Here is a 27,364-nt window from a genome sequence, read left to right on the forward strand (position 1 = left end):
GCATTCTAGAGTGTGCTAATTGAATGATCAGAAAACCTAATCATATTTATCATTTATATATGACCAAATTTTTAGTTATTCTGTGTACCTTATAATTATCTTTCAAATTATAAATGCAATTGAAAAATATAAAGTTATGCTATGGATATTATAATACTGATATGTCCTTCTAAAAGAAAAAATTGTTAACTTTTATTTATGACTATAATAGAACTGCAAAAACTTGAAATTATGATATAACATTTTCATAAGATATTTTAAATAAATTACTTAAATGTGCTAGATGTCTTTTTTTATAAGAAAAAAATCAATATTTAATAAACCTAATGAAGAGTAGGAATTTTGCATGCTGTCACCCACTTTAATTTTCACACTGAAGAGCATTTTCAACACCATTTCATAAATGTTTATCACTCCAGCCAGGTTTCATGTAAACCAAACCCAGGAAGTGGCTAGTAACATCCTCAGTTAGGTAGGAGAGCTCCACTCAGAAACCTCCTCATCTTCCAAAAATGCGAGTAAGTACGTGTCTACCTGGTAGTTACATCTCCCAAAATTTTTAGAGAGATACCAATATGAAATGAGAATTTCCAAGTATGAATAGACAACTGAGCATTATCACCCACAGTTTTAAAAAAGTATATTACTTTGAAAAAATCTGTTCTTTGTTGGGGGACTGAACATTTCTCCTTTCAAGTACACTCTACAAAGTTCTTCATAAAAACCACATTCTAGTTCTCAAAGTTTTATTCATATTTGAAGCATCTAGTAATTTTTAGTTATATGAAAAGATCATTTCAAATTAAGACATATCGAAGTATAAAGATTAGAAATTGACAAATTAAACCAAACCAGTCCTTTCAATAGCTTGTCATCCTTGGCAGCCAATTGGAGAGGGAGTAGAGAATGTGACCTCTTTAAGACCATGTTTCATTCTTCTACCCTACTACTAGCATAGGCTTCTAATTATAAAATGCCAACTATCTGCATGCAAAGTGGAAAGTTAATCTTATGAAAATACTGAAGAACTAGATATTTAATAGCACATACAAAACTGGTAATATATGGCCTATCCTTTCACCTAGAAATAGTCATGTTAAAATGCTTTAGTTATTTAGTAAGAACAGTATATAGTAATTTGGATATAAGATATACAGGAGAATCTAACTGATATTCTCTCCTGTATATAGACAAAATGGATTTAGAATTTAATGTAGAATTATTCACTTTAAACAGGAGGAGAAACTGGAGTCGCATTTACAAAACCTGTCCACTCTCATGGCACCCACATACAAGAAACTTGCACCTGATGCATATAATAATCAGGTAAGTTTAAATAATTGACAATCATTGGAACCATTTATTTATTGTTGATGACCTACCAAAAATATTTTTGAAACAATAATATTTCTTTATTATTCTAACTTTTTCTTTACCTATTCATTGAAGTTCCTGCAATATTCTGTTTCTGCTAAACAAAAATGACGCCATTTTGGTCTTAATCTGTAAATATGAGTTTCTGAGTCTCACAATATCGACTAACCTTGTTCTCATATGAGTAATTTTGTCTCTGTAAGCAGACTTTGGTGATTAATTAAAATTATATGGCCCATACTATAGGCTCTAACCACTTAACTGTTTTCACAGAAAGTGTGTTTGTGTGTGTGTGTGTGTGTATGGATATGGGTATACTGCTGTATAAGTGTCCAGATGTGCCAGCTTTTGCTAGATCTTCTTTATTTTGACCTTGGTTCCATGAACCAAGCAAAAAAGAAATTTCTATTTTATAAGTATGTTCTACACTGTACCTATTTAGAAAGCTAGATTTTCTAAAATACTTGTTCAGAAATAGGAAAGAGACAAAAGACTATAAAAGTCTTTCCTGTTTCAATAATACAACAATAAAAGCATTAATGAAAACCTGTTACAAACTAGACACTATTTAGTCATTGTGAACATACATATAAGCAATGTAATTTTTCTGTCTTTAAGGAATTTTTTTTCCCTAGAAGAGATAAGAAATATGTAAAATAGCAATACAGAACAATACAATAACAGCCAGGATAGAAATAAGCACACATTTCTGAAGACACAAAAATGTTCTCCCTGAAAGTAGAGCACAGGTGTACGTAAGGTCACAGGTCCTTGAAGGCCACAAAAAGATCTTTGAACTTCATCATGTAGGTAAGAAAGTTACCATTTGGGTATGTTAAGTGTGTGTTGAGGTTGGGGAGGGTCATCGGCAGCCGTCCGTCTTGAGAGACGATGGTGTAGCTTCTTAAGAGTCTATCTGCACCGCCGAGAATGGCTGTGCAGTCCGACTCGGGAGTGACACGGTATCTGTCTCCTCCCGTGTTGAATCGACATCTTGCGATGACGCTGGAGTGTCCTCTCCAGTGAAGCTGAAGCTACAGAGCCTGGGCAGGGTGATATGGAGGGTCTGCTGTTGCCCATGCAGCAGACCCCCCCTCTCTTCGCAGCTGAAGGGTCCAAGGGAAAGACGGAGTCAATACAGCTTGGCTTCAGGTGCGCCGCAGGAGTTGCCGGTGTTGACTACAACGTCAAACCGCCTTAGGGACTCCGGCTCCGGATTTTCTGTCGGGGTTTACTCCCTTAGCCTTTCCCCTGAAGAGGTATGCCGCAAGGCAGCGGAGGTTTTTTGGAATCAGAGTTTTCCTTCTCTGATGTGCCCTGACTGGAAGATCGAACCAGCGACACTTAGCTCGCAGGCCGATGCTCAATCCACTGAGCCAAACCAGCCAGGGCTGGTTGGGGAGGGTAAACTGATTTAATTTTAAAAGGTCACTCAACTACCCAAATAAATGAAATATAATTTAGATTAGTATAAGATTAAATTGTAAAAGCAGTATGCTGTTGCAATCTTTGGTCAAAAGAAATGGCAGTGATAGAGAAAAGTAAATAAGGATGTGAAGCATTTGAGGTGAAACTTACAGGATTTACTGATCAATTGGATTTGAGGCTGATCAAGAGACTTTGAGGTTCCATTAAATTTCTGACTTGAACAGGTAGTTCTATTAACTAGTATCAGGAATCAGAGAGGAAAAGTAAATTTGGGGGAGAGAAAGGGAAAAGGATAAATTTCATTTTGGAGATGCTAGGTTTTATATACTTTTGGGATAATTATCTGGAAAATCTGACGGAAAACCCTGGCTCCCACTGTAGATTTGGGAGTTGCCAAAAATGCAGGAAATAGTTAAAGCTGAGTACATAGGTGGGAATGTCTATTTTTTAGAGTGGAGATTATAAAGAGGAAAGAGGGCTAATGGTAATGATGGGATTCTGGAGCACATCAACATTGTATGGGTAAGTGGAGGAAGAGAAGCCAGTGAAGTGCATGCTAGGGGTGAGAGCAATGAAGTAGGAGAGGTTAAAGATTTAAGGGCAAGAGGCAGACTAATAGATCTAGGGAAGCTGGCGGTGATGAGAAGGTATGGAGTGGAGTACACAGCAGAAAGGGATACGGGGAAGTACGAAGGGCAGTAGTACATTGGCAACCATTTACCTAACATTAAAGACTAATGGGATTAGACTAGTTTAATAGGAGACAAAACAATCCTAATAAATAATTTAGCTATTCATTTCCATTGTAATCTTAATACTTTCCCTAAACCTCAACTCTCTTTTTAGTGGAAGCAAAGAAAGCAAATTTAATAATAATGGGCTATTTATAAGTTTTTTATGTCACAATTTTAGCATTTTAGAAATGTATATGAATGTCTGTGAAAATTATTTTAAATGCTATTTATAATAGTGGGATTAAAATTATTATTTTATAACCTCACCTATTTTAGTCAGTATAACAGAAAAGTATAAGTGATGCTTTGGTGCTGATGAAAAATAATTCTGGATGAGAAACACAGTACATCAGGTGAAAAAGAAGAACATGAATTGAATCTGTGTTGCTAAATTTTAAGTTCAACCACTTTCAATTGAATGAATTTTTTATAGGTGCTATTATCAGTCTTTTCCATGGTTGTCTTAACATTAAATTTTAGACCTGAATTAGCAGGTTCAAATCTCAAAATCATGTGCTTTCATATGTAGAAATAACATTTTAGATCTGAGCTATCCAAACTTTGTGACAATGGAAATATTTTGTTTAGGTGTTCAGTATGATAGCTGCTAGCCACATGTGGTTACTGAATGCTTGATATGTGTCTAGTGCAATGGCGTTAATGAATTTTAATTTTAATTTTAATGAAACTAAATTTAGCCACATTTAGCTAGTGGCTACCATATTGAATAATATAGCTTTACATTATTAGAAAGCCATACACTTAGAATTGTCTTCCAGACATGGAGATGAATTTTCAGTAATTCCTGCACAAACCCCAGCATGGTATTTCTTGTAAGATGGCATAAGCCTGTCTAATGACCAACTAGATTTTCTATACACTTTTATATAAGAACAGAATGATGTTGACCATAACACAGCATGGAATAAACAGTCACAAACTACACAACTATGAAATAAAGTGCTAAACGCCTTCACTTTCCTTTGGCCATAGTCATGAGTTTCGATACACAATTATGTTATATGAACCCAGTAGTAAATAATATTCAAGCCATCAAAAACATCATCTTGTGAATTCAGTATCTAGTCATGAGGAATTAACAAGAACTGGATGTGCTTTTACAAAGTAAAAAAGCAAAACAAAAAATATGACACAGTTTTTTTAGACATAGGAAAATAGAAAAGCACGGATAGTTATGCCAGGGGAAAAAAGGAGGAAATTAAAAAGGTGAACCTATGATTACTGTAACCTATTTCCTGAAGAGCACTTTAGGCTCCAGGGCCAGAAGGAGGATCCTGAACAGACCCCAGGGTTATCTATGCATTAAGGAAACAAAGCATAGAATACACAATGCAGAGTACCAGGGAAGACAGAGCATCGTTGAGAAGAGCTCCCAACATCTGCCCACAGTTCTGCTTGAGTCTTCAGCTGAGGACTGAGCATCACATGCCTGTGAAGAGAAGACCAATGCTATAGAAGCAGACAAAACAATCCCTTCGTTTCATGCAGGACCTAGGAAGTTTTTTGTTAATAACATTCAAAAGGAAAAGACCTATTAACAGATGAGATTGCAAAGAATCTTATGATCTTGGTAGTAGAAGTAGATTAGGCTATTCTGGTCCCGTCTAAAGATGGTTAAAACCAAGACTTGAAAGCATCAAACTGATTCCAAATAAAAGCATCCCAAGACAAGGTAAAATTTATAGTATCTAGCATCCCATCAAAAATTACTAGTCACAAAAACAAACAAGAAAATATGACCCATAACGAGGATGGGGAAAAGCAATCAACAAAAATAGTTACAGAAATTACATGATAAAAATGTGTACACAAGGATATTAAAATACTAATCATATATGTATTCCATTTGTTTAAGACAACAGTGGTAATTATGAGCACAATAAAGAAAGCTAAGAAGATATCAAAAAGACCCACATTAAACTTTTAGAAATAAAAAAATATATGATGTCTGGATTTTAAAAAATACACTAGATGGAATCAAAAGCAGATTAATGAACTGGAATACACAGTACTGGGAAAATTCCAATGTGAAATAAACAGAAAAAACAAAACTGGAAAAAATGAAATAGGTCAGTGACCTATTAGTGATTAAACTAATTATTACACTAATATATATGTAATTAGAATCCCAGAATGAAGTAGGGTACAGAAAAATATTTAAGAAATAATAGCTTTTTTTTTTTTTCAAATCTGTTCAAAACTATAAGCCCATTGATTCCGGAAGCTCAGCAAGCCCCAATAGAGGTGGAAAAAGGACATGAGGTAAACTACATAAAAGGTACCTGAGAATCAATTTGCTTAAGTCAGAGATCAAGAGAAAAATGTGAAAAGCAGATGGGGAAAAAAAGACATATTACATCTAATAAGGAAAACGATAAACACAGAGACTTCATGTCAGAAAAGAAATGCATGAAAGAAGATAGAGAAGAAATATTTAAAGTACTGAAAAACTTAGAAAACCAGTAAAAACAACTCTTAAAGGCAAAATATTTTTTTTTTTCAGACAAAAGCTGAAATAATTCACTACCGTCTGACTAACACTTCAAAAATGTTAACAGAAGCCCTCTGGTAAAAAGAAAATGATACCAGATAGAAATATGGATTGACAAAAAGGAATGAAAAATATCACAAATTGTATATAAGTGTGTGAAAAGATTTTCCTTATTTTAAAATTTTCTTTAAGCCAGACAGCAAAAGTCAAATACCATGTGATTTCACCTAATACATGAATCTAATGAACAAAACAAAGAAACAAGCAAAATAGAACCAAAGTCATGGAAACAGGGAACAGACTGACAGTAACCAAAGGGGAGGGTGGTGGGAGGGAAAGATGGAAAAAAGGGGAAGGGATTAACCAAGGAACATGTATAAATGACCCATGGATGTGGACAACAGGGTGGGGATTGACTGGGAAAATTGATGGGGTGGGTGGGGTCAGGGAGAGTAATGGGAGGAAAATGAGACAACTGTAATAGAAAAACAATAAATTTTTTAAAAAGATAAATTGCTAATTAAGAATATAACAATGTACTTTGAGATTTATAATATGTAGAAGTAGCACAGAGGCTTGAGAATTGAAACTACAGTAGTTCCCCACCCCCTGCCCCACCTCATCTACAGGGAATCCATTCTAATAACTCCAGAGGATACCTGAAACTGGATAGTACCGAACCCTACATATGCCATGTTTTTTTTTCCTGTACATACATACCTACAGTGAAATTTAATTTACAAATTAGACACAGAGAGTAACAATAATAATAAAATAGAACAATTATAACAATATTTTGTAAAAAAGTACCCTGTCAAGATCTTACTGTACTGTACTCACCTTTTCAGTTGACAGGAGCAGTTTATGGCTTCCATTTGGCATATCTGAATTACAAGCATCACTACTTATGTGTTTGGGGAGCATTATTAACTAAGGGTTACTTAAACACAAGCACTGGGATACCATGACAGGTGATCTGATAGCAAGATGACTAAGTTACTCATGGGTGGGTAGGGTGGCACATACAGCTGGAGATTTTGGACCAAGGGATGATTCACAACTCAAGTGGGACTGAGCAGGTTGGTGCAAGATTTCATCACACTACTCAGAATGGTGTGCAATTTAAAACTTGTAGTTTATTTCTGGAACTTTTTATTTCATTTTCTCTGACCATGGTTGACCATGGGTAATTGAAGCTGTGGAGAGCAAAACTGCACATAAGAGGAGACTTCTGTATACTGTTGTAAGGTTCTTACATTATATATGGAATAGTATAATAACACTTGAATGTAGACTGTGGTAAGCTAAAGAGTACACTGTAAACCATAAAGAAATCAGCCACAAAATTAAAGCCAGTTAAATTAAATTAAAACTGTGCCAGACAGATACCAACAAAATCCCTAAATATTTGTAAACGGAGCAATATATATCTAAGTGACATATAGGCCAAAGAATAAATTACAAGGCAAATAGAAAGTATTTCAAACTAAATGAAACTTAAGATATGGCATTGAAATTTGTGGGATGCAGCTATAAAGACTTGCTTAGAGAGACAGTTATAGCACTGAACACTTAATGTTAGGAGAATATGAAGTTTTAAATTAATGAGCTATGCTTTATGCTTCTACCCTAAGAACTGAGTGCAATTTAGCCCTAAACAGCAAAAGGAAGGAAAAGCTAAAGAAAGGACTAAAATCAATTAAATAAAATATAGAGAACAAGAGAATAATAAGTCAGGGAAACAAAAAGCTTAAGTCAGTTAGATCAGGAAAAAAAGAGAAGGTAAAAATTGCCAGTATCGAGAATTAGAAATGAGACATCACTACATATCCTAAAGCAACTAAACTAATAATAAAGACATTATTAAATCTATGCCGATAAATTCAATAACTTAGATGAAATTGGCAAAGTCCTTGAAAAACACAAATTACCAAAGCTCACTAATGAAAAATTAAAACTCATGAATAGTCTTATGTCTATTAAGAAATTGAATTTGTAGTTAAAAACTTTTTGAAAACTCCAGGTCCACATGATTTTCTATCCAAATTTGACCCATTACTTAAGGAAGAATAGTAATTCAATGGAAATACTTCTAGAAAATAGAAAAGGAGTAAATATTTCCCAGCTCTATGAGGCTGAAAATATTCTGATACTAGAACAAGACAAAGGTATTAAAGAAAAAGAAAACTATAGTCAAATATTCTTCATAAATACTGATGTGAAAATTCTTAACTAAATTATAGCAAATTAGATTTGACAGTGTGTAAAGGAATAATACATCATGACTGAAAGGAGTTTTTATTAGCTCATTTAACATTTAAAAAATCAATCAATATGGCTCACCCTATTAACCAACATAAATGGAAAAACATGAATGTCTCAATAGATTAAAAAAAAAAAAATTCACAAAATTCAGCATCCATAGAGGGGAACTTTCTCAGCCTTATAAAAGGCATAAATCAAAAACCTAAAGCTAACATCATATCTAATGGTGAAAGACTGAACACTTTACCTGTAAGATTAGGAACAAGACAAGGATTTTATTCTTCATTCTCACCACTTATACTTAACATCTAACTGAAAATTTCAGACAGTGAAAAGAAATTAAAATAATGCAGATTGGATAGGCAGAAATACAGCTCTTCTTTTTTGCAGACAGCAGCTTGTCTACACAGAAAGCCCCAAAGCATCTATTAAAAAAAAAAAAAAAAAACCCTCCTAGAACTAATAAATGAATTAGCAAAGTTGCAAAACATGAAGATCAATTGTATTTTTAATACTAGCAATAAACAGTTAAGAATTGAAATGAAAAACAATAGCAATCAAAAGAGCATCAAAGGTATACATTTTACAAAAGTGTATAAGGCCTCTACACTGAAACTACAAAACATTGCTGAGAGAAATTATAGAATGCCTAAATATCTGGAGAGATATACCATGTTCATGACCACAAAGATAATATTGTTAAGATGTCAGTTGTCCCCAGACTAATCAATGCAAATGAGTTCAATTACATCACCTATCAGAATCTCACCAGGTGTTTTGGGATATTGACAAGATGATTCTAAAATAGAAAAGTAAAGGACCTGGAATGGTCAAACAAATTTTTATAAATAAGAACAGCATTTTAAGATTTATACTGATTTTAAGATTAACTTAAAAATCTACATTTTTAAACTTTTTATTGTTGACACTATTACAGATGTCCCCATTTTCCCTCTGCCATTGCCGACCTCCACCCAGCCTCCACTCCCCCTTCCCTCTGGCCATCACCACACTTTTCTGTGTCTATGGGTTATATATATGTTTTTTGACTAATCCCCCTGTTTTTTCAAAAAGAGCAGAATTTGAAGATTTGTACTGTGATTTCAAGATTTACTAAACATCTACATTTATTAGTAATCAAGACAGTTAATATTGGTACACATACACACACACACACACACACACCATTATATACCAAAAGATCAGAGTCCAGAAAAAGATCTGACATATAGGGTCGATTTTCAACTGAAAAAAGATTCAGTGGGAAAGAAATAATCTTTTTATCCTGTGGTGTTTGAACAGTTGGATAGCCATATGGAAAAAAATTACTCTTGACTCTTAACCTTATACCATATATAAAAATTAACTCAGAATGGATCTATTTATATAAAAGTCTAGAAAATGCAAATGAATCAATAATGACAGAAAGCAGATCAGTAGTTGCCTGGGAACAAAGAAGAGGAGGCATGAATTATAAAGGGTTATGAGGAAACTTTTGGGAGTGATGGCTATGTATATTATTCTGATTGTGGCAATGGTTTCATATATAAATATGAAATAATGGTTTCATATATAAATATGTCAAAACATATCACATAATACACTTTATTTTTTAAATTATATTTTATTGATGATGCTATTACAGTTGTCCTGGTTTTTCCTCCTTGCCCCCTCCACCCAGCACCCCCCACTACCTCAGGCAATTCCCCCACCATTGTTCATGTCCATGGGTCCTGTGTATAAGTTCTTTGGCTGCTCCATTTCCTATACTGTACTTTACATCCCCATGGCTATTCTTTAACTACATATTTGCACTTCTTAGTCCCCTCACCTCTTCACCCATTCCCCTACACCCTCTTTCATCTGGTGACCACTAAATTGCTCTCCCTATTCATTATTCTGTTTCTGTTCTTATTTGCCTAGTTTTCTAGATTCAGTTGTTGATAGCTATATAGTTTTTCCATTTTAATGTTCATAGTTTTGATCTTTTTCTTAAATAAGTCCCTTTAATACTTCATATAATAATGGTTTGGTGATGATGAACTCCTTCAGCTTTACCTTGTCTGGGAAGCACTTTATCTGCCCTTCAATTCTAAATGATATCTTTGCTGGGTAGAGCAGTCTTGGCTGTAGGTCCCTGCTTTTCATGATTTTGAATATTTCTTGCCAATACCTTCTAGCCTGCAAAGTTTCTTTTGAGAAATCAGCTGACAGTCTTATGGGAACTCCCCTGTAGGTAACTTAACTGCTTTGCTCTAGCTGCTTTTAAGATTCTCTCTTTATCTTTAAACTTTGGCATTTTAATTATGATATGTCTTCCAGTGGGTCTCTTTGAATCCATCTTGTTTGGGACTCTGTGCTCCTGGACTTGCATGTTTATTTCCTTCACCAAATTAGGGATGTTTTCTTTCATTATTTTTTCAAATATATTTCCCATTTCTTACTATTTTTCTTCTCCTTCTGGCAACCCTATGATGTGAATGTTGGAACATTTGAAGTTGTCCCAGAGGCTGCTTATGCTATCCTCATTTGGGGGGGATTCTTTTTTCTTCTTGTTGTTCTTTTTTTTAAGTTATTTTTTAATTTACTGTTGTGCTATTACAATTGTCCCATTTTTCCCCCATCGCTCTCCCCTGCGCCACCCCCATCCCCTCTTCCACAGTCAATTCCTACCCCATTGTCCATGTCCATGGGTCATTTATACTAGTTCCTTGACTAAAACCTTGCCCTTCTGGTCACTGTCAGTCTGTTTCTTGTTTCCATGCCTCTGGTTCTGTTTTGCTTGTTTCTTTGTTTTGTTCATTAGGTTTCTATATTAGATGAGATCATATGGTATTTGTCTTTCACTGTCTGTCTTATTTCACTAAGCATAATACTGTCCAGTTCCATCCATGCTATCACAAAAGGTAGGAGTTCCTTCTTTCTTTCTGCTGCATCGTACTCCATCATGTAAATGTACCACAGTTTTTTGATCCAACAATCCACTGATGGGCACTTAGGATGTTTCCAGCACTTGGCTATTGTAAATAGTGCTGCTATTAACATAGTGGTACATAGGCTCCTTTGAATTGGTGTTTCAGGATTCTTTGGGTATAATCCTAGCAGTGGAATCACTGGATCAAAAGGCAGTTCCATTTTTAGTTTTTTAAGGAAATTCCAAACTGTTTTTCACAGTGGATGCACCTGTCTGCATCCCCACCAGCAGTGCACTAGGGTTCCTTGCCAGCACTTCTTGTTTCTTCTTGTTGTTCTGACTGGTTGTTTTTTGCTTCCTTATGTTCCAGATCATCAATTTGGTGCTTGGCTTCATCCACTTTACTGTTGTTTCTTGGTATATTGTTTTTTATTTCAATTAGTGTATCCATTGTGTCTGATTGGATCATTTTTATGCTGCTGACGTCCTCACTAAGTTCCTTGAGCATCTTTATAACCAGTATTTTGAACTCTGCGTGAGAGATTGCTTATCTCCATTATGTTTCACTTTTTCAGGAGTTTTGATCTGTTCTTTCATTTGGGCCATGTTTCTTTGTCAAATACTACACTTTAAATGTGTCCTATTTAATGTTTATCAGCTAAACCTCAGTAACACTGTCAAATAACTTTACAATGTCAAGGTATTTGCTTTATTTTGTGTAATTCTATTGTGTTTTTGGATATAAAGCATGCAACATTTCTAAAAATTCTAAATAGTTATGTGCCTTTTTGGCCTCTTTAGTGCACAGGTCTTGTGCTTTTTTGTAAATGTATGCCCAAATGCCTCTCACTCACACGCACATTTTTATTTTCAGATTGAATATGAACATAGAGCACCAGAGTGCCGCCTGGGTCTGAAGGAAGGCCGCCCGTTCTCAGGGGTCACTGCATGTTTGGACTTCTGTGCTCATGCCCATAGAGACCTGCACAATATGCAGAATGGCAGCACATTGGTAAGTGAGGCTGAGGACCAGCAAGCAGTACGCCCTGTTGAAGACCAGAGGGCTGGGAGTTACCAGCACTGGTTAGCGAAACATGTCCCCTGCAAGGGTCACTCTGCACAGCAGTGTTTTCATGAGTGGCCTGCTGTTGCATAATTGTTTGGCATAACTAGTACTCTCATAACAGGTTGGCACACTGGTGGAAAACTGTGTTGACAAGCACATGAAAATCACGGAAATTCCTGGTGCTAATTTAAACCAGTGAGTATGCATTGCCAGCTACAGTTGGCTGCCAACAAATCTTTAAAAGTTAAGTGTCAGGTATCTGCTAGGTTATAATCAGTTAAGCAAAAAGCCATCAACAAGCCAAGGTACCAGTTCATCTTGCAGAGAAGTACAAATGAAAAACGCATCATCATCGTCACAGAAACTACTATAGGAGATTCAAAGTGAAAAGAGCCCACGAGAACTGCATACTCCAATGGGTGAAATGCATTGGGACTTACTGGAGGCTATGGCCAGGGTAGAAGATGGATACAGCCTTAAAGTAGGGCAGCATTCCATACTGACAAAGTCCAGGTGGGGCCTTGCTTCTAGAGAGAGGATCCAGAGTAGAGACAAAGAATGAGAAAGTTCTGGTGAAGAAACTACACAATAATCAACCTAAAGAGTCACCGGCATGGACACAGTTATAGTTAAGGAAGATGACCAGTGAGACTTAAAATGAAAAACAGAAGATAGACACTATAGTTATACACTAGAAAGAAATGAATTCAGGGAGGTAGTAGACAATAGTGGAATCTGAGGAAGCTAGTGCAACATTTTTCTTGAGAAGCAGAGAGAGTTTATTTAATGGTCTAGAGCAGCAATTTTCCACCAGTGTGCCACAAATATTTTTAAGGGGATGGGGGCAGGGCAGGGTATACTGGGGGCCCCAGGTGGGAGCTTGGGGCACCTGCCAGATGCTGGTATCCAGCAGCAAGGCCCAGGAGGGAGATGGTGCGTGGCCAAGGCCAGGGATGGGCAGAATGACTCTTGCAAGATCACAGCGGTAGGGGCCTCAGAGTGCAGCAAGACAAGACGGCACTGCTGCAGGTAAACACTGGGCAGTGTCCTCAAGAAGTGGCCTGCAGAGACTCAGGAGTTTCTGCCCGTGCCAAGGTTGTGCTGGTTGGCTATAAACTGGACATGCCGGCTGACCTGGCCACACTGAGGGAGCTGTCCAAGCAGTAGCCTATCCCTCTTACACGTGAGCAGGGCACTGTGCTGGCCAGGCAGGGGGGGGCTGTGTCCTACGTGAAGTTCTCCTCCCACTCACTCCAAGTGCAGCATCAGGGATGTCTTCCACGAGGCCACAGTGGCCTCCCTTGTTTGTGGCCATAGGTAACTGCACCACACTGACTCTCACTGGGGACTGCAGTGATCCACTTAGCTAGCAGGATGGCCAAACTGGGGAAACAGGAACAAAAGCGAGATAGATTATACAAGGATTGAATCAAGCATTGTAACCTCATGTGAGGGGGTGGGGAAGGGCAGAGTGTCAGGAGAGATGGAGAAGGGCACATGGTTGCCCTGCCTGCGCCCTGGCTTCCTGACCTCCGGACTCTGGCTGGGACTTCCGGACAGACTGAGTGAGCAGTTCTCCTAGGCAAGGGACCTGGAGACACAGGGTGCCACCATTCATCTTCATGTCCCTCCTTTCTACAGGAAGTTGAGGGAACGAGTAGGGCAGGCATCTGGGCCAGGAGTTGGCTGGCTGGGGAAGCTGGCTTTAAAAATGACCTTGGTTGAGTCTCAGTATATGAAGGGTGCCTTCCCTCCCTGCCCCTAGTCCCTTATCCTGGCCCTGGCTTCCCTCCCTAAAGAAAGCGTCCATTCTATGACCTCCCCTTTTCCTCTCCTCTCACTTCTACAGCTGTTCTCACTCATCCTAACCTTCAGGCAACAAGCACTAAATTAAAAAGCAAGTTAAGCCCCTCACCCCATATATCCACCAGTCATAGCTCCTCCCTCTCTTCCCCAGCAGTCTGCAAATAAAGCTCATGTCCGTGGAAAATAAACGATTTTTTAAATGCAATACCTGACTATTTAGTCAGGGAAACTGCTCTCTTTTCCCTTAGACTGTCAAATAAAAAAATGATAACAGTCAACACAGTAATAGCCACCTGATGTGAATGAAACAAATTATACCTTTTTCTACACTGTCAGATCAGAAAAAAATAAAGAACATTTTTTTGGTGTGTCATAGAATTTTAGTAATTAGCTTATGTGTACCATGAAATGAAAAAGGTTGAAAATCACTGCTTTAGAGCAGGGGTTAGAAAACTTTTCTATTAAAGGCAACATAGTAAATAGTTTAGGTTTTGTGGGCTGCATAGGATTACCATAGAGTACTTTGGGGCTTTTTAATTTAAAAGTCCTATAAAAATGCAAAAACCAGCTTAGTGTCCCTGGTCATATAAAAACGGGTGTGACGCAGATTGCCCACAGGCCCTGCGTGCTGATGTCTGACCCAAGAGAACAAATACAAGGCTTACTACCCACAGTATCTAAAGTCATCACTAGTCACGTACTGAGCACCTGCTCTTTATGAGGAGGACGTGCAAGTTTCTGGGAAGAGAAGAAGTAAATGATAGCTGGAGTTGTAGTGGGTCCTAAAGATAACATGTTTCATTCCAGAAGAAAATGGGGAAGGTATTTTGAATGAAGGGAAATTTGCCTCTGCCAGGTCACAGGTTCTGTGAGGTGACCTGGACAAGATAAATGCGTGTGGGAAAAGGGACAAGTACTCAGAGATGTGGATTTGGAAGACTTATGTATAGGAAGTGAAAAATTCATTTTAATGCAATCTCTTGATAAACTTTTTTTATAAAAGTCTACTATGATAACAGTCACATCTCTTTCAAGAGTATTTTCCAACGATTTTATATTTCCTTAGGTTTTAAATAACCATGGTTACATCGTTTCCACCAATCAAACAACACTAAATACTAAAAGCTAGTATTTTAAAACCAACCATAATGCTTCATCAAAAACAGTGATTGTGGCTAACGAAAGGAAAAAGTACTATTAAGGCAACAAAAGTAGCATTTTTTCCTCCCTTTTCAGAGTTCCTCCTTCTATGTAGTGATGTCTCAGAAAAGAAATGAGAAGAGAAACAATGAGTTAGATTTAACAGAGGACAGAGGAGAGAAAGGGAAGATAGATACAGTGTTAAGTTACATCTTAGCTATACCAAACAAATCTTCAATTTTATGTTATTTAGATTTCACTTTGGTATCTTATGGAAATTTCTAAAACACATTGAAGGAGAGTTAAGAGTCAGGTGTGAGGAAAGATGTGAAATTTCTTTGTGCACAGAAATATGAAATGAGGCTAATGTAATATGACCAAAAACAGAGAAAGTCATTTGGTAGAACAAACTTTGAGGCTTCTTCTGAAAAGGCTGTACCTTTATCACAACTCTTTTTGAAGTGTGAAAAGTAGGAGATTGCTTCATTTTGTAGGATTGTTGCTTCTTCCCTTAGAGTCAGAAATATATGTGAAGAACAGAATCACCAGAGATAATAGTTCCTGATAGGCACACACACAAAAGAAGGTCAATAGGAGCTAGTCTCTCTCCTTGAACCATTTTGAGCCAATGTTCATTAATAACAGACAGACACAGTTTCATGGTCACTGCTCTGGTCCAGTAGGTCAACACCACAAATCTAAGTTCTGAGAGCAAGGAAAAAAGACACACACACACACACACTTTTCTTTTGGACTGAAACTGAGGCTGTACTGTCTTATTTTCCTACCAGGTCTGCACCCTCACTAGAGAAGACAATCGAGAAATTGGAGGAAAACCCGAGGATGAGCAGCTCCATGTTCTGCCACTGTACAAAATATCCGATGTGGATGAGTTTGGGAGTGTAGAAGCTCAGGAGAATAAAAAACGAAGTGGTGCCATTCAGGTACTGAGCTCTTTTCGGCGGAAAGTCAGGATGTTAGCAGAGCCGGTGAAGACGTGCCGACAAAGGAAACTAGAAGCCAAGAAAGCTGCAGCTGAAAAGCTTCTCTCTCTGGAGAACAGCACAAATAAGAATGAAAAGGACAAGTTAGTCCCATCTCGTACAAAACAGACCGAAAGTGCTACCCAGGCTAAACAATTGGCAGGTAAATTTAATGTGAAGCATTGTAGAAATATGTATTATATCATACTTAAAAATGAACACTGTCAATTTTGGAAGGTTACATTTAATTATGGTCTTAGGTCTGTACCAGGATCTTCTGTAAAGTAGTGAGGGCCGGCCTTGCTCTTGGAGATGGTACTGCTGAGATATTGCACCATCCACCTGTACTTGTTGGGAAATTTTGGGTTTTATTCTATAATAAATGGCAAAGTTTTCTGATAGGTAAGGGATATGGTGAAATTCGTGTTAATCTAGCAGTGGCAGGTAGGCCACATTAGAGGTAAAGGAGCAAATAGTTTGGAGACGGATAAAATAAACCAGGAGTGAGGTAATAAGAGCTTAATAAATCTTAGCAGTAGCATTGAAGCTGTAGCAAAAATGATGAAAGTGAATTCTGCCAAAATGAATATCAGTACATTGGTGACAAAACAATGGAATGAGAAGAAAAATTTAAGGATGACTCTGAAATTTTAAGCCTAGACAATTAAAACAGTACTATTTATGGGAATAAGTTTGGAAACACATTAGTGGAGGTAGTGGCAAGAGAATAAGATACCTTTCCTTCAACATATTGAATCTGAGGTTTAGTAGGTGAATCCACTAGTAGTGGTTTAGTAGTTCTTATAAAGCTTTTACCCATCACAGTAGTTCATGATTTATTAATAGTAATATTTTCTTTCCAAAGCTCCTTGCTTTATGTCTGCAGTTAATCATGTAAAAAATCATACAACAATATAATGTCCATATCCAAATTTTAGACATGATATTGGCAAAAGAAAAACATATATTTTTTAAATCTAGTGTACAGATTGCTTACCACCAACCATCTTTGCATCACAAAGTCAAATTTCCCTGATGATTTTGAAGCTCAAAGAAACTAAGTAATTTAGAGGAATATGTAGAAGATGCTTAATAAATATTGGTTTATTGGTTGACTCACACTAAGAGAAGTTAAGCATCTTCAGTCCCTGATACCTCTTGTAAGTTAGCTGTAAAGTATAAGCACATGGAACATGGCCTCCTGTTCCTTCTAACTAGTGTCTGTAGTAGTTGTTTCAATTGCCAGGGCTGCCATTACAGCTCCATATGCCCTTATCTCAGATCGCTTCCTTAAGTGGGGTCATGAAACGGAAGTATGACTTCTTTAAATGTTACTTGCAAAGCTTAAAGTTTCATTAAAGTTTTATCTACAACTGTGTAAATTTCCTTTCTTGAAAGCATTTTCTATAATACATGAACCCATTTCATTAGCATGCTTTTGGATAAATGAGTGTCATTCTTTTTCTCATAGCATTCCTGAATCTTTCATAACAAATTTTATGCTACTTTATTTTAACTATCTATCCAATTGTATTGCATGCCAGGCAATGGAGAAATAAAGTAAAATAAGTCTTGGTTCCTCCCCTCAAGGAAATCCTTTTCAGGGGGGTAAAAATGGGACTAAAAATTCATAATTACAATACATTGTGACTGTTGCTTCACAGGACTGTGTTTGCAGTGAGTACTGCAAAAGCACTGGAAGATAAGGTGATAGAGGCTCCTTCAAGGAGGGACGATCGTGCCAGGGAAGGGCGGGGAGAGGGACTGGCGGGAGGAGGGCAGGCCATGTAGAGAGTGCGGCACGGTCAGCACAGAGCTCCAGGGAACGGGATGCTCTCAATGCCATGGCCTTTGGGTGCTTATTACCTTTGTCTTCACTTACCCAATTGTACTGTTAAGAGGTCTGCCATTTTATTTTTAAAAATTAGACCAGTGATCAGAATCCTGACTTTGCTCTTATCTTTGTTTGATGGGTGTTGCATAGTCCTGGTGGTGGTTCTTGAATGCATTTAAGCATCCTCACTAGCTTTTACAAAATAATCATCAAGCATACTTGTCTCTTCTTTTCCTTATCTTCTCCACAAAACTTTTAGGACTTTCAGGACCAGTCATGCAGCAGCCCCAGCAGCCCCAGCAGCCCCAGCCACAACCCCAACAACTGCAGAAGCAGCCTCCACAGCTACAGAAACAGCCACCACAGCCGCAGCCGCAGCCGCAGCCGCAGCAACCCCAGCAGCCGCCGCCACCCCAGCCACCACCGCTGCCGCCGCCTCCTCCGCCACATCAGCCCTTGACTGTGAACCCTCAGTCAGAGGCCGTCAGCTCTTACTCTTCTTCTGGACCCACCAATGTCTATATGAGACGGCCCAATCCAGTTAGTCCTTATCCAAGCTCTTCACATACTTCAAATATATATGGAGGTGCCAACTGTATGAACTTCTATTCCACCTCATCCCAAACTGCAGGTTCCTATTTGAATCCATCTAATCCCATGAACCCTTATCCTGGGCTTTTAAATCAGAATAATCAATATCCATCATATCAGTGCAATGGAAATGTATCCGTGGACAACTGCTCCCGGTATCTGAGTTCTTATTCTCCGCAGTCTCAGCCCATGGATCTGTATAGGTATCCAAACCAAGACCCTCTCTCTAAGCTAAATCTACAACCCATCCATACACTTTACCAGCCAAGGTTTGGAAATAGCCAGAGTTATACTTCTAAGTACTTGGGTTACGGAAACCAAAATATGCAGGGAGATGCCTTCAGCAGTTGTACTATTAGGCCGAATGTACACCACGTAGGGACATTTCCTCCTTATTCCACACATGAGATGAATGGTCACTTCATGGGAACCTCCTCTAGATTACCACCCAATATGAGCAATCCAAACACAGACTTTAAAAATGGTGAACATCACCCGCCTTCTCACATCATGCAGAACTACAGCGCAGCCCCAGGCATGTTCAACAGCGCTCTCCATGCCCTGCATCTCCAAAACAAGGAGAATGACCTGCTCTCCCACACAGCCAATGGGCTGCCTAAGATGCTTCCCGGTCTTAACCATAATAGAACCGCTTCTGTCCCAGAAGGCTTATACAGATTCCACGATGCGGGCAGTCAGGAGAAGCAGCCTTCTGCCGCCGAAGAAACCGATGAGGTCTGGTCAGACAGCGAGCAGAGCTTCCTGGACCCTGACATTGGCGGAGTGGCTGTGGCTCCAACTCATGGGTCAATCCTCATTGAGTGTGCAAAGCGTGAGCTTCATGCCACAACCCCGTTAAAGAATCCCAACAGGAATCACCCCACCAGGATCTCTCTCGTCTTTTACCAGCACAAGAGCATGAATGAGCCAAAACATGGCTTGGCGCTCTGGGAAGCCAAAATGGCCGAAAAAGCCCGCGAGAAAGAAGAAGAGTGTGAAAAGTACGGCCCGGACTATGTGCCTCAGAAGACACATGGCAAAAAAGTGAAACGGGAGCCTGCTGAGCCGCATGAACCTTCCGAGCCCACTTACCTGCGCTTCTTCAAGTCCCTTGCGGAAAGGACCATGTCCGTGACCACAGACTCCACAGTGACTACATCTCCCTACGCCTTCACTCGGGTCACAGGGCCTTACAACAGATACATATGATATCCCCCCCATGCGGTGGTTACCTCATTTGACAAGACCACAACCAACCTGTCTGTAGTGTAGTTTTCATGACACGGGCAGTGGGGAAAGGATACAGTATTCATGACAAATTGGGAAGAACCTCAGCGCACCAGCAAAAAAAAGAGGTCGTCTTACCATAGCACTTAATTTCCACTGACTCCTAAGTGGTCACATCTGGCATCTAGGCAAAAGACCAAAGCATTCTATGCAAACAGAAGGTGGGGAAGAAAGTGTTCCACAATTTACATTTTTAAACACTGGTTCTATTATTGGATGAGATGATATGTAAATGTAACTTTCTTCCCCCCTTACAACTCGACACATCTGTGACCACTTTTAATAATGCCAGTTTGCATGGTCATGACACAAATCAAACAAGTACTGTAGTATTACAGTGGCAGGACTTTTAAATACCATCTGGTGCTGAACACGATGTACTGAAATACTGGAATTATGGCTTTTTAACATGCAGTTTTTACTGTAATCTTAATATTAACTTTTATTTATCAAAATAGTTCCAGGAAACAAATGAACAGACAGTAAAACACTGAATTTGTTTGGGTGTTCTAAGAAATGGTGCTAAAGAAAATGGTGTCTTTAATAGTTGAAAATTTAATGCCTTTACATCATCAAGATGCTATCAGTGTACTCCAATGCCCTTCAATAATAGGGGTACCTTTTCATTCAAGTTTTTATCATAATTACCTATTCTTACACAAGCTGTTTTTAAAATGTGGACATTTTAAAGGCCCCTGGATTTTGTTCCAGCGAAGTCCTTGTAGGACAATAAACATATATATGTACATATATACACACACATATGTATATGTGCACACATGTATATATAAATATTTTAAATGGTGTCTTAGAAGCACTTTGCCTACCTAAGCTTTGACAACTTGAACAATGCTAAGGTACTGAGATGTTTTTTAAAAAGTTTACTTTCATTTTAGAATGCAAAGTTGATCTTTTTAAGGAAAGGAAAGCTTTTAAAATATTTTTGCTTTTAGCCATGCCTCTGCTGATGAGCAATGTGTCTATTTTTCATACAGCCAGTTCGATCCAAAAGGGGGCTTACTGGATTTAAGGGAATACGTTAGTCCATAAAACATGTTTTCTGGTGCTCATCTCACATGTTGTACTGTAAACGTTTTATACAACATTATATGACAAGTTCATTGCTCAAGTATGTAGTTTTAAGAATTTTCTATCAACTGCAGTAATAATTAACTGCATGCCACAGACTCAACCAAGCTGTTCAGTGACGCAAAGCGATTCTATGGCTCTGTATGCTCTTCAGCAAGCCGACTGTTGGTCTGCGTTTGTGTTGATAGTTGTACATTGTGACTTTGTCATTTCTTAGCTTAAGTGTCCTCTTTACCAGGAAGACGGAGCAGACTGATGCCTGCATAAGATGAATAAACAGGGTTAGTTCCATGTGAATCTGTTAATTAAAAGGAAAAAGAAAAACAGGCAGCTAGTTTGCTGTGGTGGTTTTAAAATCATTGATTTGTATAAAGAAGAAGTCAAAGAGATGTATAGTAAGTAAATTAATTGTAAACAAAACTTTTTTAACACAATGCTTTAGTATTTTAGTACTGTAAAAAATTAAATATATACATATAGATATAAATATATGGATTTGAAGCAGAATTCACATCATGATGGTGCTACTCAGCCTGCTACAAATATATTATAATGTGAGCTAAGAATTCATTAAAGGTTTGAGTGATGTTCCTACTTGTCATATACCTCAACACTAGTTGGCAATAGGATATTGAACTGAGTGAAAGCTTAGAGCATTGTGTACCATCATTATTTTTTCCAAGACTTTCTTTTTTATTGTTAAAAAAACATACCTTTTTTTCAATACTTGATTTCTTAGCAAGTGTAACTTGAACGTCAGCCTTTTTGTTCTAAAAATCAGGGATATTTCAGCTCATGTTCTCCTTCTGCCAACACGTCACCTGTGTTTATGTAAAATTGCTGTAGGTTAATAAATATATTCTTTTTTCAGGGATTTAACCTTTTTATTTTGAATCCCTCCTATTTTGCTTGTATATGTCCTGAAGTAACTAAAACTAATTTTATAAATCTGTTGACTTTTTATTGTAAAGAAAAGCATTTTAAAAGTTTGGGGGATATTTTGACTGTGTCAAGCAGAAAAAGAAAATTACATGAAAATAGAATGCACTGAGTTGATAAAGGGAAAATTGTAAGGCAGGAGTTTGGCAAGTGGCAGCTGGTTAGAGTCTTTCAACTCTCTAAATAAAGATGTTTTGATCCTGTAATCAGGATAGGTACAGATCCATAAGGACTTCCCCAAACAGGCAAAACACTTGGGGGTATGGTGTGCCATCAACTGTACAATTACATTTTAGTCTAAGTACATTTTTTGCTTATTAATATTTCAAATAAATTCTTGATCAAAGGGAGCCTTTGAGTTTTATTGGTCAAATCTTTCTTTATAACATGGCTTTTGTCTTTTAAAAGATTTTCTCCAGTTTCTGTCTGTGACCAATTTATAATCATTTCAAAAACATTTGCTTTGCATATGTCAAACCACATGATTTTAATATTTTGCATATACTATATGTCGAACTCCAAACATTTGGTTACTACATGCTCATTTGTTGGTTTTGAGTAAGCCATCCCTATACAAATATTTTACTTCTATATTACCCGCTGTCACTTGTCAAACTGCTGGCCAGCACGAGCAGGAAGTATAGTTTGTGGGGCTTCGGAGAGGTTAGGTAGGGAGGAGAAGAGGAAGTTGAGTGGCATATTGTAAATATCAGATCTATAATTGTAAATATAAAACCTGCCTCAGAATGAATGGAAAGCAGATCTCCAATTTGCTTATATAGGAATATCAGGTTGACTGTGTAGCCATACTTGAAAATGCTTCTGAGTGATGTCAACTTTACTTGAATGAATTTTTCATCTTGATTGACGCACAGTGATGTACAGTTCACTTCTAAAGCTAGTGGTCAACTTGTGTAGGAAACTTTTGCAGTTTGACACTAAGATAATGAGCTCTGTGTGCATTTCTCTATGCTTTTTTAAAACTTAGTTCCATTTCATTTTCATGAGATGTCGGTTTGTCTATAAAATCTGAGGATGGTTATAAATATTGTAAGTATTGTAATGTTATGAATGCAAGTTATTTCAAAGTGTTTATTATTATATCATTCCTGATAACGCTATGTGAGTGTTTTTAATAAAATTTATATTTATTTAATGCACTCTAAGTACTGTCTTGTGGAAGTTTCTGTTTACTGCCTAAATTACTGCCATCTCAATGAGGCAAAAGGAATGAAAAGAATTTGTTTTTTAAAAATAATTTTAGATGGTTATTCTTAATGGTAAATTACATCTAAAGTAATATCCATATAATTAAGGCCAAAATATTTCTCTGGTTGAATAGTCTAGATATTCAACTTTTTTTCTCCAGTTTTCTATTTAGTCTCTTCATGAACTTACATGTGTAGCCAGTGCAAGTCAGGAACAGAGCAGAAGTACCTTTGCTGACCTCAGACTGACCCTCCCTTTGGTGTGTAGTCTATGAGGGCTATCAGTGAGCACAGATACATTGGGGCTGACTTCACATTGCTCTGATCTAAGGCCAGCCCTGATTTTTGATTCACATCTTCCTCTTCACATCCACTTTTCTCAAGAAAAATTCCTCTTCCTGCCCATTCAAAAGCAGGTCATGTTAGGCAGGAGGAGAGGGCAGAAGTGGTCTAGGAGGCACCAGAGAGACATGCATGTATGTCCTCATACATCTCACATGGCTTCAGGGATCAGGGGCCAGCTTGTCCCCATCTGCGCCCCTTCTATGTGAATCACCCCTCACGCAGCATCAGTGTACCCCTGATGAAACACTTCCTAGAAGCAAGGTAGTAAACACGGTAACTAGTTATACTTAGGAGTCTCTCAGCCCTTCCCCTTTCCAACCCAACCTCCATCCCTTCCCAGATTGACAAAGAAATTATTCTCATCATGCATTCAGGGAATCCCTTTCCCATTTTCTTCTCTCTGTTCAGTCTGGGCAAATTTGACTTAAATAGTCATTTCTGAGCCCAGGAAATGACTGCAATTTAGTCACCTTTGAGCTTGACTGGGTGACTCCTCAAGCACTACTCAAAGCCAGCCCAGTGAATGCAGCAGCAGTGTCCCTTAAAAGCAGTGATCTAATGGTTTTTTGTTTTTTTAATTTCAGCCCTTCAGGGACATTGTCAACCCTTATTTCACCATCCATCCTTGGCTGAATCTTTGGAACCTCCCACAGTCTCATTTGTTAGTCTCTCATGCCCAGAGCAAAGGGAACTTAAGATTCCATGAGCTCAAAAGCTTCCCCTGTCAGGGCCCCCTCTGGATCCCAGCTGGCTGAGGCTAGCGCACTGTAAATAAAGGTGTGGGCAGGCCTGCTGCTCTTGTCTGCAGGTGGACTTGAACCAGGGAGGCAACTGGAAGTGACAGAGGAGCCAGCATTCACAAAGCTTTACTGGCTCCTTACCTTTTCTGGAAATAATTGCCAAGATGAACCTTTTCACGTAGACAGGAGGGCACACAGCCGCCTTGTCACATATGCTACCACTGCTCCTTCTTCAGTCTCTCAGGAAAAACCAGTTGATTTATCACAAAAATCCTCCTGCTTTGAGTAATTCTAGCTTAGTGTTGACTTCCTGTCTGGTTCTACCGCTTTGTACTTGGTCAGCTGTGTGAGGACCAGAGTCAGTGAGTAAAGACCTTGGTTTTGTTGGCTGAAAAGCCAGGTGGAGGTGAGTATCACAGAAAATGAAGGCTGGGGAAGCATCTTTTCTCCTCCAAAATCAATGTGAGGGGAGAATGCCTGTCGCATGAAAACACTTGATCATTAACTTCAGCACCTGGCTTACCAGTAAGGAGTTGGGACTTTTCTCCCTGCCCCCTCACCCCAGAAACACACTCTCCAGCTGTTGGCATGGTGAGAAAACTTTCATAAAAGATACTGAGATGAGAATTAGCTGCAATTATAGATTATTTCAGTTTTACCAGCACTCTTCAGTTTCAAAGAACAAAGATACTTTTGTTCCCATATATTCGAGGCCACCTGCCTACATTTCCCTCTCTCACCAGGCAATTTCTCACAAATTGTTTTGCTTGTCTAGCCAACATTCATTCTTGAAAGGGGCCAGTCTTTTCCTTGAATATGCGCTTGACAAATATGCTTTCTTTGGGGGCTTTCTTTTATGCTGTTTCAAAAGGAATTTCTCCACTCAGTTTGACATTTTACTCTCTAATCAATTCTTAATTCAAACTGAAATGAGATTCCTACTCAGGTGTTGAGTAAAATGGTAGTCACATAAAGATACTCCACTTTCCCACCCCCGCAAGAATGAATTCAGATCATTTAAATGCATAGAATTCAAGATTTACAGGCATATTCACTGACCACTTGCTTTTATTCCTTGCAGAGAATAGTCATGTGAATAGAAAAGTGAGTGTTGCTTGAAACCTGAGATGCTCATGGTGCCCTTCATCCTTCTCTCATTGGCCACTGTTGGTTCAGCTCTGAAGAGCAGGATGATGGACGTACAAGTAACAGTGTGATGGAAACTCCTGGCTTTCAATTCGGCCTCACAGTATACTAGTTATGTGCTGTGAAACCTCATCCCTAAAACTCAGTAAAACAGTGTATTTCTCACAGGGATATGCTAAAGATTGATAGGAATGTAAAGCCTTACACACAAACTAGAACAAACTGTTATTCTTACAAAGGTTTTTATCTCTCTTTGCTTCCTGCTAGGAGGTTCGTTCCATTGATCATACCTAGTGCTTGTCTGGCTGACACCTGCAGTCCCCTGCCCTTCTCCCTATGGGCAGGACCCCTGGATCCCTCACCTGACAAAACAGGTTTACATAACAGCAAAGCTCCATGAGCACCTCAAAGCTAAAGATAAGACAGTGACAAAAAAGGGAAATAATCCCCTGTCCTGTAATCTCATAAAGCCTCAGACTGATTTTCAGATGAGTTAATAATTCCCTTGTGATTATGTGAAAATTGCAATAGTTGGAATGATGTCCCAGTCCCTAACATAGCAAATACACAAAGACTAATGAAAAGCTCAAACAATTTAAGAGTTAAAAGCAACAGGGAAAAAAAAAAAATCAACCAAAGAGAAAAAAAAAAATTGAGGAAATTGTAATATTTGTATTTCTATTAATATGATGTCACCTATTAGTAGATATATTTTATGAAATAAATGTTTATAATATCTGTGTTTCAAATATCTGCATTTCAATGAAATATTTTAAGGCAGAGTGTGTTACAATGGAAGGCAGACACTAGTTATGTTTTAAAGGTTACGTATCATTAACTTTAAAATTTTTTATTTTTGTTTTCCACAGGATATGATATACAATGAAGAACTATAGCTCTGGGTTCAAGTACTGGCTCTGCCAGTTACTAGTTGTGTAACCTTAGGCTAGGTACTAACCCTTCTTTCTCCTCAAATTCTGCATCTAGAAAATGCAAATAATAATACCTATCTTACAAGGCTGTTGTGAGGAATAAGTGAGTTCATTTAAAGCACATCAAATTTATTTAAAAAGCTATTACAATTATGTTTATTAACTCAGTCGAGGCTGTTTTTCTTACCATCGGGTGGTTTTGTGTGCATTTTCAAGTCGTAAGTGCAAAAGAGAAAGTACTTATCAACTGGACAAAATCATGGATAAGTAGATTTGAGTGAGACCTTAGGGATCATGTTTCTTAACACCCTGGTTTTATATAATCATTCCATCAGTCATTCATTCACAAATGTGTTTAAGCACCCACTCTTAAAAATGGTGTCAGGTGAAAATGGTGTCAGGTCCATTTCTAGGAATTAGGCATCCAGCCATGAACAAAACCAATAAGCCCCTATCCTCCTGGAGTTTCAATTCCAGTTGAGAGAAATAGACACGGAATAAAGTAAAACTGGAGATAAGTGTCGTGGGAAAAAGTAAGTCAAGGGAATGCGGGAAGGGAGTGTTGGCCATTGAGAGGAATGGAGGGTTTTTTAAATATAGGTTTGCCAGGGAAGTCTCACTGATAAGTTAACATTTGAAAGCAGTAAAGATGCAAGCCGTATGGATATTTAAGAAAGACTATATTAAGTAGGAAAACTTCAAGTGAAAAACACTGAGGTGTGCTCATGAACCCAGCAAGGCTGAGGGTGGACAGAATGAGGGGTGGAAATGGGGGGTGGGTGATAAGGTCAGATGGTCGAGGGCCCGTTATAGAGCATTTTAAGTTGTTCAGTCTTTAAGTAAGATGATGATGTTAGTAACAGGTTCTCAGAAAAAGGAGAAACATGAGCTGATTTGTGTTTTAAAGAATAATTATGTTAAGAAAGGATTTTAAAAGGTCACTTCAAAATTTTAATTCAAACTGCTCTTTTCTAAGACATAATAATAAAACTAAAACCAAAGACAAGGCGCTAATTTGGAAAAAAAATCAA

At 38.0% G+C, this 27,364-nt stretch overlaps 1 protein-coding gene and 1 long non-coding RNA gene across 2 annotated transcripts in view; one reads left to right on the forward strand and one right to left on the reverse strand.

The window, feature by feature from the left end:
* TET2 (tet methylcytosine dioxygenase 2) overlaps positions 1-23,085 on the forward strand; it is an 87,505-nt gene extending 64,420 nt beyond the window's left edge. Inside the window, exons 7-10 of the mRNA XM_090266367.1 lie at positions 1,237-1,326; positions 12,102-12,239; positions 16,031-16,385; positions 18,316-23,085. Coding sequence (XP_090122493.1) covers positions 1,237-1,326; positions 12,102-12,239; positions 16,031-16,385; positions 18,316-19,856 — 2,124 coding nt within the window. The 3' untranslated portion in view covers positions 19,857-23,085. The remainder of the gene's footprint in view (positions 1-1,236; positions 1,327-12,101; positions 12,240-16,030; positions 16,386-18,315) is intronic.
* The window catches only part of LOC150019390 (uncharacterized), a 60,517-nt gene continuing 49,122 nt past the window's right edge, over positions 15,970-27,364 (reverse strand). Inside the window, exons 2-3 of the long non-coding RNA XR_016509048.1 lie at positions 21,737-21,844; positions 15,970-16,291 (exon numbers count right to left, since the gene is read on the reverse strand). This is a non-coding gene — a long non-coding RNA (uncharacterized LOC150019390). The remainder of the gene's footprint in view (positions 16,292-21,736; positions 21,845-27,364) is intronic.

Source organism: Furipterus horrens, unplaced genomic scaffold (genome assembly GCF_987537825.1).
Source record: "Furipterus horrens unplaced genomic scaffold, mFurHor1.1.pri manual_scaffold_2, whole genome shotgun sequence".
In the NCBI taxonomy this organism is placed as follows: domain Eukaryota; kingdom Metazoa; phylum Chordata; class Mammalia; order Chiroptera; family Furipteridae; genus Furipterus; species Furipterus horrens.